General features: G+C 45.6%; 1 protein-coding gene across 2 annotated transcripts in view; it reads left to right on the top strand.

Annotated features, from left to right (window-relative positions):
- The first annotated feature begins 5,610 nt into the window (after positions 1-5,610).
- Positions 5,611-16,869, top strand: part of TXNL4A (thioredoxin like 4A) — a 47,967-nt gene continuing 36,708 nt past the window's right edge. Inside the window, exon 1 of one of the 2 annotated variants that reach the window (XM_029590806.1) lies at positions 5,611-5,792. In XM_029590806.1, coding sequence (XP_029446666.1) covers positions 5,754-5,792 — 39 coding nt within the window. In that variant the 5' untranslated portion in view covers positions 5,611-5,753. Of the gene's footprint in view, positions 6,030-16,869 lie in introns of both variants that reach the window. The other variant, XM_029590808.1, reaches the window with a different exon arrangement.

Consider the following 16,869-nt stretch of genomic DNA (forward strand, 5'->3'; position numbering starts at 1 on the left):
GGGCATAGCTAATAACCTCATTTGGAGGGTATTTCCATGTGAGGGCGCTAAGACCAAACGCACAGTTTTACCTACACATTTTGGGGCCGATGCAATATGCCGAGCGCACTCTTAACGAGCAGCTAGACGCGGGTAAAATAGGCACCAATCAATCCCCTAATGCAATAGGGGGATTAGTGCCTATTTAACGCGCGTCTAACGTGGAGTAAATAAGATAGGCTGATTCACATGCATTTGCATGTGATGAGCGCTATTACTCATTCACTCCCAATGCAAAAAGATAAATGTGCGTCTGAGACATTTATCTGATAAATGTCTCAGACGCACATTTATCGCTCAGATATTAACGCCTGCCTGGAGCAGACATTAATACCTGAGCGCATTGAAAAGAAGTACAGAAAAGCAGAAAAAATGCTGAGTTTACCGGCGTCAGTCTTCATAACTTGGCGGTCTACCAGTAATGAAAATGGCCGCTGATAAACTCGGGGGCCGTTTTCATTACTGGCAGACAGGCAGCTGCGACCCCCTAATTTAAATATTGCATGGTGCCCCCCCCTTTGGGGGCACCATGCGCACGTTAAGAGAGCGGGCGCTGACTGTTCAGCGTCCGCTTTCTACACACCTTTATTGCATTGGCCCCTTTCCCTTGCTCAATCAATGGTTAGTTTAACGCACAGAAAATGCACGTAGAATAGGAGGTAAAAGTGTGTGGAATTCACAGTGCATCTTCATTGCACTGGCCTACAGGAGTTTCTAACTAGTTACTGTTTATTCTTTCCTGTGGTCTCACTCCCCACATAAGGTTGTAAATGGAGAGGCTAGCCCAAAGCACAGATTGCATGGACTTACTCAGATTCACACATCTCTCCTCCTGCATTCACTGCAAGTTCAGCCAAAGTGGCTGTAAGCATGTACATGCTGCTGCTTCTCATCACCCTCCCTTTCCATTACAGTCTCCAAACGTTTACAGCCATCATTCCTTCCACCCTAGCGTTTTCTCACTGGCTGTGAAAATTGCCCTAATGCCTTCCTCCTGGCCCTCATATATGTTTGGCCGGTGGGAATGACTGTGTCATTAGAACAAAGATACAATTTCAAACACTGCAAACCTGTCCAGAGAAACTCGCTTTTATTACTACTACTTTTCACTTCTATAGCACTAGTACAAAAATATATAAAAAAAAAAGAGACAGCCCCTGCCCATTAGAGCTTACAATCTAAACAAAACAAACATACAGGGACAACAATCTGCTCAAACGTTTTTACTGCCGTGGGAGAGGAGGGATTCACTGAAATAGCAACATTAGAATGAACATGAATATTTAACATCCACTTAACAAATGGGCTGATTCAGTATGGTGCGCTCAGCCGAGGGCACCGTTAGCCCCCATTTGGCTGCGCGTTTTCCACGCGCTATTTTTATCCCTTATACAATAAGGGGTGATAGCGCATGGAAAATGCGCAGCCAACCCCCCCGAAACTAATAGCACCCGCAACATGCAAATGCATGTTGATGGGCCTATTAGTTATTCCTGCGCGATTCAGAAAGTAAAATGTGCATCCCTAGCACCTCCTTTTTGACAGGAGCGGCGGCTGTCAGCGGGTTTGACAACAGACGTTCAATTTTGCCGGTTGTCAAATTTTCCCGATTTTAAATTTATATTTTTTTATTTTTACTTTTTTTTTTTTTTTTTTTACTTTTGGGGCCTCGGACTTAATATCGCTATGATATTAAGTCAGAGGGTGTACAGAAAAGCAGTTTTTTCTGCACACTTCCCTAGTGTCGGTCGAAATTTGGGCAGGCGTTAATTTCTGAAAGTAAAATGTGCGGCTTGCCTGCACATTTTACTTTCTGTATCGCGCGGGAATAACTAATAGGGGCATCAACATGCATTTGCATGTTGCGGGTGCTATTAGTTTCGGGGGAGTTGGACGTGCGTTTTCAACGCGCTATTACCCCTTACTGTCAGACCAATACAGTAAAGGTTGCGGGCAAGCGCCCGCTCCCCCGGCGCACACACAGGCCACTCTCCTGTGCGTGCGATTCAGGGGGACAAATATGCAAATTAGGGCCCGCAGTAAAATGAGGCGCTAGAGACACTAGCACGTCCCTAGCACCTCTTTTTTGACAGAAGCGGCAGCTGTCAGCGAGCTTGACAGCCGACGCTCAATTTTGCCGGTGTCGGTTCTCAAACCCGCTGATAGGCACGGGTTCGGAAACCGGATGCCGGCAAAATTGAGCGTCCGGTTTTCAACCCTCACGCCGCGGGCGCTAATTTCTGAAAGTAAAATATGCGTCTTGGCTGCACATTTTACTTACTGAATCGCGTGGGAATAACTAATAGGGCCATCAACATGCATTTGCATGTTGCGGGCACTTTTAGTTTCGGAGGGGTTGGACGCACATTTTCGACGCGCTGTTACCCCTTACTTACAGGTCAATCCAGTAACGAGTGGTAGGAAGAGCTGCGTTAGTGCCCGGCGCACCCGCGGTTGCCGCATGCACAGTCCAGCTCGCCTACCGCTCGATCCTGTATGTAAATAGCTTGCAAATGCAAGCTATGTCTAAAAAGCGTCCGTGAAGCGTTAGGCCCGTGCAACCCATTTTACTGTATAGAGCGCTACACAGCGCCTATACAGTAACCTGGGTGCGCAGGCCTAACGCTTCACGGACACGCTGGTATCTGTCATTTCACATGTCATTTCAAATTTGAAATCATCATTTGAAATGACAGGTACCAGGAAGTGGATAGTTCTCCGACGCTCGGGATTGTCAGCCCTCTCTCCCCTCCTCCCGAAGCAAGCAACGAAAGCGGAAAAAAGCGAAAAAAAAAAAAGTAGCAAGAGAGAGGATGGGCAATCCTACGCTCGGGATTGCCAGTCCCCTCTCCCCTCCTCCTGAAGCAAGGTGCGAAAAAGCAGCCTTGCTCCGGGAGGAGGGGAGAGAGGACTGGCAGTGTAAAGCGACTTACTTTTTTTGCAGCCCCCCTCCAGAGACGGACATCAGCGAGGACGACCGTGGTTCCCCTGCCTCCAGCTGCCCACGAAGATGGTCGCATTGCACGGGCGAAAGCAGCCCCTGTGCGTGCAATTGGGCCGCTCAAGACGTGACGTCACATGCCGTGACGCCAAACGTCGTGACATCACGCCTTGAGCGGCCCAATTGCACGAACAGGGGCCACTTTCGCCCATGAAGGCATCCATCTTCCCCAGCAGCTCCGGGAGGCAGGGGAGCCACGGTCCGCCGATGTCCGTCTCCGGAGGGGGGCTGCAAAAAAAGTAAGTTGCTTCGTCGCTTTACACTGCCAGTCCTCTCTCCCCTCCTCCAGGAGCAAGGCTGCTTTTCGCGCCTTGCTTCAGGAGGAGGGGAGAGAGAACTGGCATTCCTGAGCGTAGGATTGCCCATCCTCTCTTGCAACTTTTTTTTTCGCTTTTTCGATTTTTTTCGCTTTTGTTGCTTCGGGAGGAGGGGAGAGGACTGGGGCTGCCCCGGAGACCAGCACCCATGGACACGGCCAGGGCAGGTGAGCGGGGGCTGGGGGAAAGCTTGCCGCCTACCCTTACCCCTGCCTCTAACGCAGGGGTAAGGGTAGGCGGTAAGTTAGCAGGTTAAACGCACAGCAAAACGGCAGGGTAAAAAAGCGATAGTCGGAGCACGCGTTATTGGATGGTAGGGAATAGCTAATTCGATAGTTTACATGTAATATACATGCCGCGGGCGGAAGGGGTTACCCAGGGATTTAAGGATGCGGTAAGAGTAGGTTAAAGGGGATTGTGGATCGCAGGAAGGGCTAACGTGGCCGGAAAGTGAGTAGAAAGCGGGGTAAGAGCGGGGTAAACGCGGCCGCACTTTACTAGATTGACCTGTGAATAAGGGGTAGAGCTAGTGCATCGAAAACGCGCGTCCAAACGCGGGGTAACAGTGCGCTCCGGTGGAGCGCAATATACTGTATCGGCCTGTAGCAGATTAAACTCACCCCTGCCCCTTAATCTGCATACACTTCCATGCTGTGTAGTTCCCGTTTCCCAATATAGTCACCTCCTACTACACTACTTACCGTTGCCTTTCTTGCTGTTTTGTTTTTGTAACAGTATAATCTACTGCTACTGACGTCATACTCCCTCGGAAACATCCAAAAATAAAAAAACTGGCGAACACTTAACGCTTTTCTTCCACCCTACCAAATTACTAGAGAAAGAGACTAAAAGGCATGCCAGGAAAGGAGGAAGGGAAACCGGGAGGAGGGGAGGTCTGGGTCGGTCACCAGCTCTCCAGAAAGTGCATCAGTGCGATCTCTCAGGTCCCAGCAGCACACTACAACAATAAAGAAACCCAAACAAACCCTGATGCCCACTGCCGTCTGTTTGTCACTCATAGCGTGATAATAATAGCATAACTCTTGCTTTCTATAATCTTTCCCCTGGCTGAGATTATTTTTATTTTTTTTGGTCTTCCGCACAAAGGCAAAGCTCAGTTATGACCACATTTGCATGCTAGGAATTCATGCGACAGAAACAGCAGAGCAGTGTTGCCAGGTTTTCATGAAAGAACAAGCACTTTTTCCCAAAAAAACAAGCCCAAAAAAAGCCCAAAACACGTGAGATTGAAACTTTTTATTTTTTATAGCATTTAACGCCCTCGCATACTCATTTCCCTCTCCCTGCCCCCATACATTCATTCCCCCCTCCCTAACCCCTCCGAGCACATCTCTGGCCCCCACACACTCATTCCCCTCTCCCCACCCCCCTCCAAGCACATCACTGGCCCCCACACTCTCATTCTCCCCTCCGAGCACATATCTGGCCCCGCACACACTGATTCCCCCCTCCAAGCATATCTCTGGCCCCGCACACTCGGAGATGTGCCCCGCACACTGATTCCCCCCTCGGAGCACATACTCATTCCCCTCTCCCCACCCCCCTCCGACCACATCTCTGGCACTCACATACTCATTGCCCTCTCCCCACCCCCCTCCGAGCACATCTCTGGCACTCACACACTCATTCCCCTCTCCCCACCCCCTCCGAGCACATCTCTGGCCTCGCACACACTGATTCCCCCCTCCAAGCACATCTCTGGCACTCACATACTCATTGCCCTCCGAGCACATCTCTGGCACTCACACACTCATTCCCCCCTCCCTAATCCCTCCGAGCACATCTCTGGCCTCGCACACACTGATTCCCCCCTCCAAGCACATCTTTGGCCCCCACACTCTCATTCCTCCCCTCCTGATACCTGGCTGTAGCTGCACACTCTGGATTCCTTTGCTGTTGCGCTCCAATGCTGTGCTGCTGGCCTTCCCGTTCCGCCCACGTGCGATGCTGTGCAGTGCTGGCTAGGTCTGCCCACAAAATGTGCTCCTGTGCATCAACAAGGCTTGCAGCTCCTGCTCTGACTCGCTTACTGCTGCAATATAGGGATAGGGTGCGCCTGCTATGGACAGGCTTCATCGCAGCAGCAGCTGCAGCCAATCACTGTAACATGATTCAGGGCACAAGTCCTGCCCAACAAGCCCAAAAAAACGCGACTGGCAGAAAAAATAGCCCAATTAAAAGCAACCCGCGAATCGGAAAAAAAAACCCGCGAATGACTACAAAAAGAAGCCCAATCTCGCGGTAAATAAGCGAGGTTGGCAACAGAGCCTTGCGGTGACCTGTAGGGGGCAGGGCGAGGCAGCGCTTTCTAGCCAGAGGAGGACTCGCTCTCTTGCACGGTCCCGGGGCACTCTAGCCAACGGAGGTCTCAATGCATGCTCTTGCACTTTCCTGCTGTCAGACGTGCTCCTTGCGTAAGACATCCGACGGAAATTTTAGAGTTGCGAGAAAGCTGATACATTTGTAGCAACATTAGCTCTCTGTCACGTTCATGGTTCGAAAATCTCCTTCGGGATCAAAAAGTCGCTGCATCGGCAGCCAGCGGCGCGGACGCTCACCAATGACGTCACTTCCGGCCGGCTCCTGAAAGCCCTCGTGGAGAGGCTGAAGGGAGCGCGCGGTAGGCTCCGCTTAGTTTCTCCTCGGAGGCGGTGAGTTAGTAAATGCTGTGGCGTCGCTACCTTCATTTCCGTGGCGGCTGCGCTGGTTCCTGCGGCGAAGCGAGCTCCTGATTAGCGGTTACGCTTCGGCCAATTGGTGCTGGCCGTCAGGGGGTATCAACTACCGGGAGAGGCTGCAGAATCGCTAGGCTGGGCAGCAGTTTGGATCGTGTGGGGTTTAAAAAATATTTAAATTGAGGCTGTAATGGTGGCAGAGGCGGCCTGGGTACCCCCCCCCCCCCCCCCCCTCTCACGCCCTTCACTTTATGCTAGTAAAGATTCCTGAATAAAGCTGGAGAGAACTGGATCCTTTGTCAGGTTGAGATGCCCTGTTCGAACAGACGTAAGAATCGTGTCCGTGGTCTATCCAATAGTGCTCCAGAAATCCGAAACAGTACTAAAGAGGGTCCAACAGAACTCCTAAAGGATGCTGCCATCAGCATGAACTGTCTTGGAAAGTCGCTCCAAATTTTACAAGTAGTGATGTGTTATAAAGAAAATAATAGCTTTAAGGACATTTCCCTCCCTTTCCCGGTCCAGCTGTCATTGCCCTCCAGTTACCAGAATGGGATGAAATTTCACTTGAGGGCCAAGCTAGACTTGGGTGTCCACTGGCGCTTTGTACTGAAGAGTAAACATAAATATAAGGCAGCAATTTAGTTAAAAGCTCAGACAAACTGTATAAAAAGAGTCCTAAAGCCCCCACAAAGATTAAAACTATGACCAGTGAATAGCAACCCCCCCCCCCACACACACACACTTTGTTCTTCCAGCTGTGGTGCCTGTTCAATAACACATAGGGGCCGATGTGATACAGTGCGCTCAGATGAGCGCACTGTATAACCTGCAGTCTGAGGCGGGTTGAATAGGCGTTAATGAATCCTCTAATGCATGTGATTGAGGCTATTAGCATTCACTCCAGATGCCAAAAAAAAAATGTGCGACTAGGACGCACATTTAGGGGTAGATTTTTAAAAGCCTATGCACATAAATCCATTGGTGGGGTTATGCGCACCGGGCCTATTTTAGAAAGGCTCGACGACGCGCGTAAAGCCCCGGGATGCACATATGTCCCGGGGCTTTGAAAAAGGGGTGAGGAGGGACTGTTCAGTGCCTGCTTTCTGTGCATATTTAATGCATCAGCCCCATAGTATGATTTGGGAGCCCTGTGTGCCTTTGGGGCTGATAACTAATCCCCTTATGCAATAAGGGAATTAGAGCCTCTACAACCCGCGTCCAATGCAGAGTGAATCTAATAGTGCTCATCACATGCAAATGGATGTGAACGAGGCTATTAGGCATTCACTCCCTATGCAAAAAAAAAAAAAGTGAGTCTAGGATGCACATTTAGCGATCAGAAATTAATGCCTGCCTGGAACAGGTGTTAATAGCTGAGTGTGCCTTAAACCAGTACTGAAAAGCAGAAAAAACTGCTTTTCTGTACTGCCTCCTACTTAATATCATATCTGCACTCTTGACAAACTGATGCTTAATTGAGAAGTGTCTGTTTCCTGAACCCCTGTCTGTTCAACCTTTAGGAAAACTAACGCTGATAAACTCAGCGTTGGTTTTCCTAATTGGCGAAGGGCCGACGCACTCGGGCTCTCCTTGCTAACGCAACCCCCTAATTTAAATATTGCATGGCGCCCCCAGTGGGGGCGCCTGGGGGCACATTAAGAAAGCGGGCGCTGTCTGTTAAGCAACCGCTTTCTGCGCCAAAATATTGCATTGGCTCCTTTGTGTCTTATTTTTCTCTTCAGTAGCTGCTGTTTGATATACAGTGCCATTGTGTATATTTATAGAAAATGTCACATGTTGCTCAGGATCTTGGCCAGATGCTAACAATTCACACTTGAGGTGTGTTATATTGGCCTGATAAAAAATGGCTGTCTGAAGTCTCATGTACATCCCTTGGCCTAACTCATTACCAATGGCAGTGTTCGGTCACACAAAGATGTGAGGTTTCTTGACCCGGCTAACAAGCCCAGTGTAATAGGTGAGCTTGGCAAGAGCACAGTTTTTACTACAGTTGTATGCACATTTTTGTGCATAAACTTTACTTGCAATACAACAGGAATTTTGCGCAGAAAAAAATGTGTGTCAAACTGCATAATTGCTTAGTGCCCTCGTGTAAAAATTCCATTCTAATGAATGTATGGGCTATTATTCTCCAATGCAGAGAAGTGCACTGAATTTACTCATGTTGTTTTGGTATTGGAATTTTACTCCTGGAGTAGTTTCTAGTCTCCTTGTTCTTCTCTGGGCAGATGCAGAAGGTCTGGTGCCGGGACCTGTTATCAGGATTTATATACAGAAAACATGCTTTATGTATACAAAACACTCAAGTGTTTTTGTATACATGATACATCCACTTCTTAGCCCTGGGATAAGCAGCATGGTATCTATCTATCCCTTGGTATCCTGACAGGTACTTGTGATCTGGATTGGCCACTGTTGGACACAGGATACTGAGCTTGATGGACTTTTGGTCTGACCAGTATGGCAAATCTTATGTTCTTTTTATAAAACAAGCATAAATCATGATTGTGCACAAATCTTTCATAGCACAAAACTAAGGACCTTTGTTTTCAGTTTATATTTTATTTTGTCTGGGGATTTCAATGTTATAACAAAAAAGTAAGTGGAAAAATGACCTTGATAAAACACTGTGTGCGGAGGCCGAGGAAGGTGTATTATGTCATAGAACAAGCATAAACAAATATTGCAAAAACAAAACAGTGTAAATATATGGATAATAAATCAGCAAAGATAAGTAATATAAAAAAAAATGCAGTATCACAGTAAGCTGCACATAAATCAGTACAGGTAAATAGGAAACAGACAGAAATATTATACAAAGAACACTTCCCTTATAGGTCTTCCCTCTATAAGACAGCATCCTTGGGGAAAAACCTGGAAGACTGCATAGGAGACCCCAAAAAGAACCAGCTGTTTTGCTCTTTGCTCCTTTCAGATCATCCAAATAAAATGGGCATATGCAATTCCTTGTATATCCCTCTGCAAATTAGGTGTTTCAGTCTGCACTCTTAACAAAAGATTTACACCTGGAAAGTATTTCAATACTTTGATCTTTCCAGTTAAGAGACACCAAGTGTCTTTTGAGGCTATCTTAACTATTATCAGCTCATTAGTATCCCTACTAGTCTTTAGTCTTTGAACTTCCCAGTTGCTAAGAGACACCAGATGTTCACTGTGTCCAACTTAACTGTTTGTCAGCTCATTGTTGCCAGGAAGGAAGGGAACAAGGATGGTGATAGTTTCATGCCTTTATACAATCCTTCTTAAATCGATCCCCAATCATGAATCATTAGAGCCTGTTCTGATCCATAGCTCTCTTTTTGTGGTAAGAATCTTCCAGGGATCTAGCTAAGATGCCTACAGTAAGTAATCTTCTTACAAACACACAGGAGAAAAATGAGTGGGAAAAATAATTTTTCCATGGAATTTTTGTTTTGTTTTAACAATGAGATTTAAAGGCAAAATTAAATAATCTTTATACTCATAAATCCTGTCTAAGAGGATCCCCCACCCCAGCCCTCCAACTTAAAATACACAGCCTGTGCTGAGTGTATATTCTATGTGCACATTTTTAACTTGAATATATTTGCTTACTGCGTTGGGAGTTACATTTTTTAACACCTGTATTAAGAAATTGTGCTGAATTTTCTGCATAGTCTTTTTTTTTTTTTTTTTTTTTTTTAATGTGGGGTTTATTGCATTGGCCTCTTTGTAAATATGGACTTGAGTATTTTATGAGATGCAGAGATGTCTCTGGCAGGGTGCAGGATCTGAGAAGAATTAAAATAGACATTGTAGGGGCTACAAACCTATACATCAGGAAAATAAACAAACGAAAGAGGAAAAAGAGTTCTCAAGCAGATTGAAAAGTATCAGTGCAACATACTTTTTTTTTTTTTTAAATACTACTACCATTAGTTTCCTTCTCATCAAGATCAGGTTGACACTGCTGTAGTTCCAACCCTTTGCCTATATGACTGCTTTGACCTGTCTCCAGAGAGTGATTAAATGTTTGTCGCTGGGGGAGGATAAGCATATCCCTGAGCTCCTTTAATTCCCCCTTGCCATCACAATCCCACTCCTGCATGGGATTCTTTCATTAAAAGCAACATAAAATGCCTAACTTCTCAACTGTTTTCTCTCAAGCCCCTTCTGGGTTTTTGTTTTGGGTTGTTTGTTTTTTTGCAGATAAGCTTCCCTGTTCTCCACCTGTGATTTCTTCTACTTCTCAAATGCTAACATTATTGATAGGTAAAGAACAGTTGCTAAATCTTATTTGATAGTTTTTTGGTATAAAAGTGTACATTTGTGATGTGCATTTTACTGAGGAATAGAGGGCAATGTTTATAAATATGAGAGTAAGGCAGAGGAGGGGAGGAAAAAACCCCAAAACACAACTTTTGGTCTATTTGCTCTCCTTGCAAATTTAGGCCTGGGTTTTCTAAGGTCACAGACCTTAGAAAATCCTGCGGGGGCGGGCCTGCGAAAGCGCCATCGTGAGAGGTGGTGCTATTGGGCGTGAAACTGGCAACAAAAAGGGTCCTTACCTTTTCGCCATCAGCGGTGTCTTCGCGGCATCTGCCCCGGTGCCGTCCCAACTCCTCCCCTTCCGGTGCGGACACCGCCCAGAACTCGCCCTGATTTAGCTATCGCACGCGAAAAGATCCACATAGAAAATGACCCCCTTAATTTGTCTGGTGCGGCTAAGAAAATGAATTCAAACAATTTGTTAACAAAGTTATCAGAAGTTTGCATTCTCTAAGAAATCACCTTCTGCTGTTGGTTAGTGGAAAGCGTAATTAACTTATAGACCTAGCTCTGTTCATGTTTTCAGCTAGAATAAAGCAATGAGTAGGCTGCCAAGTAAAGAGAAGTGACTTCATGGTTACCTGTGTGCTTTGCTGAAGTTCTTGCATTTCTGTTAAATGATTGATTGCTGAAATCTTAACTTGTCTAACTTTGCTGTTACCCATGATACAAGGCTGACAGATGTGCCCTCTCTTTGGCCAGGTGATAGATCTAAGAATATTTTGGTTTTGCTCATCTTGATATTAGAAGGACCCGGATGGGAGTTTCACTACTAGCTAGAAATCACTGGGAAGATGTTGATGCTTCTTAATTACATGAAGTTCCCAGCAGCGGGGGGGGGGGGGGGGCTGGAGGTGTCAAGACTTTCATAGATCTATCTTGCTCACATTCAGGCTGATGCAATATTGGCACACGTTAAATGGGTGCTCGTTATTGCGTGCCAATCAATCTCTCCTGGGCGCCCGATTTAAATTAAATCAGGTGCCGCTGTAAAAAGGAGGCGCTAGGGGAAATTGTGTGTCCCGGTAGCGGGTGCCCAGGAGAGATGGCTGTTAGCCGGTTAGGAAAATGGATGCTCAATTTTGAGTGTCGCTCTTCTAACCTGACCATGGCATACTTTTTTTTTTTTTTAAATTTTCCTATTTTGGTTCCTCAGACTTATTATCGCAACGATATTAAGTCAGAGGAACTGAAAAAAGGAACCGAAAAGCAGTATTTTCTGCTTTTCTCTAATTTTTTTGGACTCCTCCAAGAATGAACTCCTGCTCTGGGCAGGTATTAATTTTTGCGGGTTAAAATGTGTGCATCAGGCGCAGATTTTTTTTTTTTTTTTTTTTGCATTGGGGGGGGGAAATAGCGCTCATCACATGTAAATTCATGTTGATGAGGCTACCTATTACCTACGCAGTGGATTGGACCTGCATTTTGGATGCGCTAACCCCCGTTTATGCATTGGGGATTATGGACACGCTTCCAAAACGCAGGACCAATTGTGTGTTGAGCCGTGCGCTGTGGCACTTGGTATTGCATCGGCCCGATTTGTCAGCGAGTCTCTTCCTCTTTTCTTCATGTACCAAAAAACAAGTGACCATCTCTTCTCTTCTTTCTCCTCACTTGTCTAGATTTTTCTTCCCTTTTATCTTTCTATTTTTTCTTCTATTAGCCATATCTCCCTTCTTTCTTTTACGTTCTCTTCCTCTCTCTTAGCTTACCTCTGTTTTTTTTGTATTGATGCATTCCTCTAGATGTAACACCCCTACTCCCTGTATCTGATGTATGGTGCAAAGCTGCTGCTTCCCGATTTAACTCTGGCGCAGAGCTACTGCCCTTCTAGCCACAGCTTCCTGCTCACCTGTTGCACTGAGTATCACTTTTGGGGTGGGGCCGGCACCATTTTGATGGGCAGTCCTTCCCCTTAACCTACAGAGAACTCCTAGGTTCCTAGAACTGCACTTTGGGAACCAGGATTAAGATATTTCAAAACTAAAAAAAAAAAAAAGCGATTTTTTTTTTTTTTTTTTTTTTTTTTTTTTTTTTTTTTAACACAGTTGTTGCCTCCTGCTGTTTTGTACTTTCAGCTCAGTCAGAACCAGGGCTTGGATTCTGTTGCCATTAGCCTTCATTTGCAACTACCCAGGGATTCTTTCCCCCTATTTTATAATCCTCTTTCAATTTATGTTTAATCCAATTGTTGCCATGGCAGTTCTGGGCCAGGGGGGCCGTGCACCAAGGCTCCTTCTGGAACCTTGCAATCAAGACACTAGGTGTCCCCTTTAGACAATGACCATGATTCCCCCAAGTCCTCTTCCTCCCTCCCCAGGGGAGTGGAATGTGAACCCTGCTTTCATAGCATAACCAGTGCTGAGAAGACCTGGGGAGTGGAAGGCCTGACCCATTGATTGAACTAAGGACCTATGGCATGGAAACGTGATGGTAGATAAAGACTATACGTCCGTCCCAGTCTGTCCAAACACACCTCCTGCTCACCTTCCTCTCCCTTAGATCTTCTGTGTTTGTCATATGTTTTCTTGAATTCTGATACAGGTCTGTTCTCCACCATTTTCACAGGGAAAGCGGTTCCATATGTCCACCACCCTTTCTGTAAAGAAAAACAAAAACTTAAGTGACACCTGAGTCAATCTATCCCCTTTCACTCTCATCCCATGATCCCTCGTTCCACAGCCTCCTTTCTGTAGAAAGAGGCCTGCCTCCTGTGCATTTATTCCTTGGAGATATTTAACTCTCTCTCTCATATCTCCCCTTTTCCCACCTTTCATCCAGGGTATCTATTGTTTAAATCTTTAAATCTGTCCTTACATGTTTTATAGTGAAGACAATTGACCATTTTAGTAGCTGCCCTCGGGACTGACTTTATTTGGTTATATCTTTTTCAAGGTGCATCTCCAGAATCATAAACGGTACTATAGGTGAGGTCTTAGAGCAGAGCTTTCCAAAGTGTGTGTCGCGACACTTTAGTGTGTTGCCTGCAGTGTGCCTGTGTGTCTCGCAAGCCTGGTGCACGTGACGGGGCGAAGCAAGTGGGAGCCAATGCGGCCGCTGGTGGACCTCATCCCACTGGCGGCTGAGTAGTAAAGTATCACTGTGCTGTGCCGGAGACGCGCAGCAGGAAGATCGGCAGGGCTGTGGTGGAGCTCACGTCACCACGGTCCGAAGAACAAGGTCACGTCGAAACGTGCAGGTGCTCCTCCTCCTTCCTGCCTACGCGGCCCCGGAAGAAAAATGTTGCCAGAGCCACGTGGGCAGGAAGGAGGAGGAGCATCAGCCACGTGCAGAAGAGGAGCAGCGTTGTTGCCGCCGGCTGAGAAGAGGAGGAGGAGGAGGCCTGGTAGCAGAGTTCCCACCGCAGATTGGCCCAAGAAGATCAGGGCCGCTGCAGAGCCCATTCTGCAGCGACCCGTGAAGAGGAGGCCCAGAGGTAAGAGAGGCTGAGGGCCTGTAGAGTGCGTGTATGAGCTGAGTTGAGAGATTGTGTGCGTGTATGAGCTGAGTTGAGAGATTGTGTGCCTGTTTGTGGGAGTGAGGACCTGAATTTTTGCAGAGACAGCATGTGAGAGCTGTGTGTGTGACAGCATGTGAGAGCTGTGTGTGTGACAGCATGTGAGAGCTGTGTGTGTGTGACAGCATGTGAGAGGTGTGTGTGTGTGTGACAGCATGTGAGAGCTGTGTGTGTGTGTGTGACACAGCATGTGAGAGCTGTGTGTGTGTGTGTGACACAGCATGTGACAGAGCCTGAGTGTATGAATGATTATATGAGAGAGAGCATGTGACAGTGAGAGCCTGTGTGTGTGTGAGCGAGAGAAAACATGTGAGAATGAGAACCTGACTGTGTGTTTGAGGGAAGAAGATAGATGGAGAGAAAAGAAATAGAAAAAAAGACAATAATGTGAGGAATTGGCAAAAAAATAAGAAAGGGGAGGTGGAACAAAAAAGCCTGTTACCAATCAATTAGAAAACGAAGATCAGACAGCAAAGGTAAAAAAACCCAAAACTTTTTACTGATTGGCACATGTAATCTTTAGTAATGTGCAAGAGTAGCACTTTCTCTATGCGGATCTCACAATGTACGAGGAAGTGGAAACCCACGGGGCTTGCACAGAGGAGGCAGCAGAATGGGCTTCAGTGCCAGTAGCAGCAATCAGCGCCTCCCCATTAGCCATGCGGCATCAGTGACAGTGGCAGCAGAGTAATGAGAGAGACTCCGAGGTTGCTGGCACAAGAAAGAGGGGGACTTGCCTTTAGTGTGTGCATGTGTATGAATGGGAGTCTGCCTGGGGGTGTATGTGTGTGAATGCATGGGTGCCTGCCTGAGGGTGTGTCTGTGTATGAGAATGAATGGGTGTTTTCCTGGGGTTTGTATGTGTGAGAAGAGGTGCCTGCCTGTGTGTGGTGTATGTGTGTGTGTGTGTGTGAGAATGAATTGGTGCCTGCCTGGGGGTCTGTGTGAGTGAGAATGAATGTGTGCATGCCTGGAGGATGGGGAAGGAGTGGTGTGAAAATGAATGGGAGCCTGCCTGGGAGTCAGTTTCAGTGTGTGAGAATGACTGGGAGCTTACCTGGGTGTGTGTGTTTGTGTGAGAATGATTGGGAGCTTGCCTGGGTGTGTGTGTTTGTGTGTATGTGAGGGAGCCAGAGAGAGTGAGAGCATGAGTGTATATGAGAAAATCCAGGGGAGTAAGAGTTTGTGTGGAGGGGCAAAGAGTGTCATAGAGCCTGAGAGTGTCATTGTCTGTGAGAGCGAGAAGTTATGGTGGGTATAAGAGCATGAATATGTATGTATGTGACAGTGTATATGTGAGAGAGAATGGACATGGGAGTATGTGTGAGAGAGAGAGGATAACCTCCTAATCCTTGACAATATCAGGGTGACTGGAAATCAAGAGCTCCCATGTATGGACAGCAGGGGCCTTTTAAAATCCTTATTAGTTTTAATTATTGGGTGTTATTTGATATATGTGCTGTTTTGAAATATTTTATTGGTGTTTGGGAAATTGTAAAAAAAGTATATGATTTTAATAGAAATTCTATTTATCAGTAGTTTTAAAATATTCTTTTATTAGTATGGTTTTACTATTATAACTGATGCTTTGTTTCTTGATTTTATTTGTTTTATGAGGAATGGTGGTTCTGTTTTTCCATTGTTAATACACAGTCTGGCTTCTTGGGGTTTCCATTTCAGTTTTTTCTAATTTGTGCTCCTTTATTTTGTATTCTGTATTTGGTGAGGGTCTGTCTCTGCTCTGTGTGTGTGACCATGATGAGAGATTCTGCTAGCATAGGGATCCATAGCAATCTGGTTTGTTTTGTTTCCTCAGTAGTTGGTGTATTGGTATTCTAGGACCCAGTGTAATATTTACCCTTGCTTTTTCACAGGTAGGGTTATTGTTGTTTGAGTCCTTGGTGTTTTTACTGTTATGTTACAATGGAATTGCAGTATAGATTTTGAGTGTCTTTTTTGTGGGGTTTTGTGTTAGTTCACAATGTGCCTGGCAGTGGAAGGTGTTTGTGCTGCTGTTACTGTGAGGTGACACCAGAATTTGAAAATATCTTTTAGTATGATGAGCTGTAAGGGAAACATTCAAGCTCCATTGTTTGGGGGAATTTCAGTGGATGCAGAGAGTTACAGAACTGGAGGTGTAGGATTTATATTGACATTCTGTCCCTTCCTATAAATTCCAGACTTCATTCTCATACCCATATAGAATTAGTTGAATGAGGCTATCAAATAATTTTATAGTGTGAAACTGGCCAGCTTTTTAAAATTACGCAGAAGACCCTTTGGACTTTTTTATTAACACCAAATATTCAAAAGCTGTGTTCATCCCATCAAGCTCGTATATCTCATTAAAGAGGTAAATTGAATAACACAAAAACTTTGTTGTATTATTGTTACTCATAAATTATAACAATAACATTAATCTTGGAATATTATATATTTTTAATATAAAAGGTTTTCGACAAGATAGGTTGTGTCGTGAAACATTTTATTATGTATATATTTAAGGAAACATACATAAATTGTTGAAATATATTTTGTTCGTTTAACCTTTAACCTCTGGTTTGCTAGTAGACTGAATTACTGTGTCCCGAAATTATGTTTGTCTAAAAAGTGTGTCACCAACATGAAAAGTTTGGAAAGCTCTGTCTTAGAGGCTTATACAGAAACAAAATCATCTCCTTTTTCCTGCTAGCTATTGCTCTCCCTGTGCACCCAAGCTTTTGCTGTTGCCTTGTCTATCCATTTGGCCACTTCAAGATCATCAGATGTAATCACTCCAGATCTCGTTCTTGTGTTTTTGCACAGAACTTCACCCCTATACTGTTCTGCTCCCTTGGAATTTTGCAGCCAGAATGCTTGGCCCTGCATTTTTTAACTTTAAATCTTAGCTGCCAGACTCTAGACCATTCCTCAAGCTTTTTTAGATAATTTATGCTTTCCACACCTTCCTAGCTATTTGCTCTGTTT

The sequence above is a fragment of the Rhinatrema bivittatum genome, chromosome 2 (genome assembly GCF_901001135.1).
Source record: "Rhinatrema bivittatum chromosome 2, aRhiBiv1.1, whole genome shotgun sequence".
Lineage (NCBI taxonomy): Eukaryota > Metazoa > Chordata > Amphibia > Gymnophiona > Rhinatrematidae > Rhinatrema > Rhinatrema bivittatum.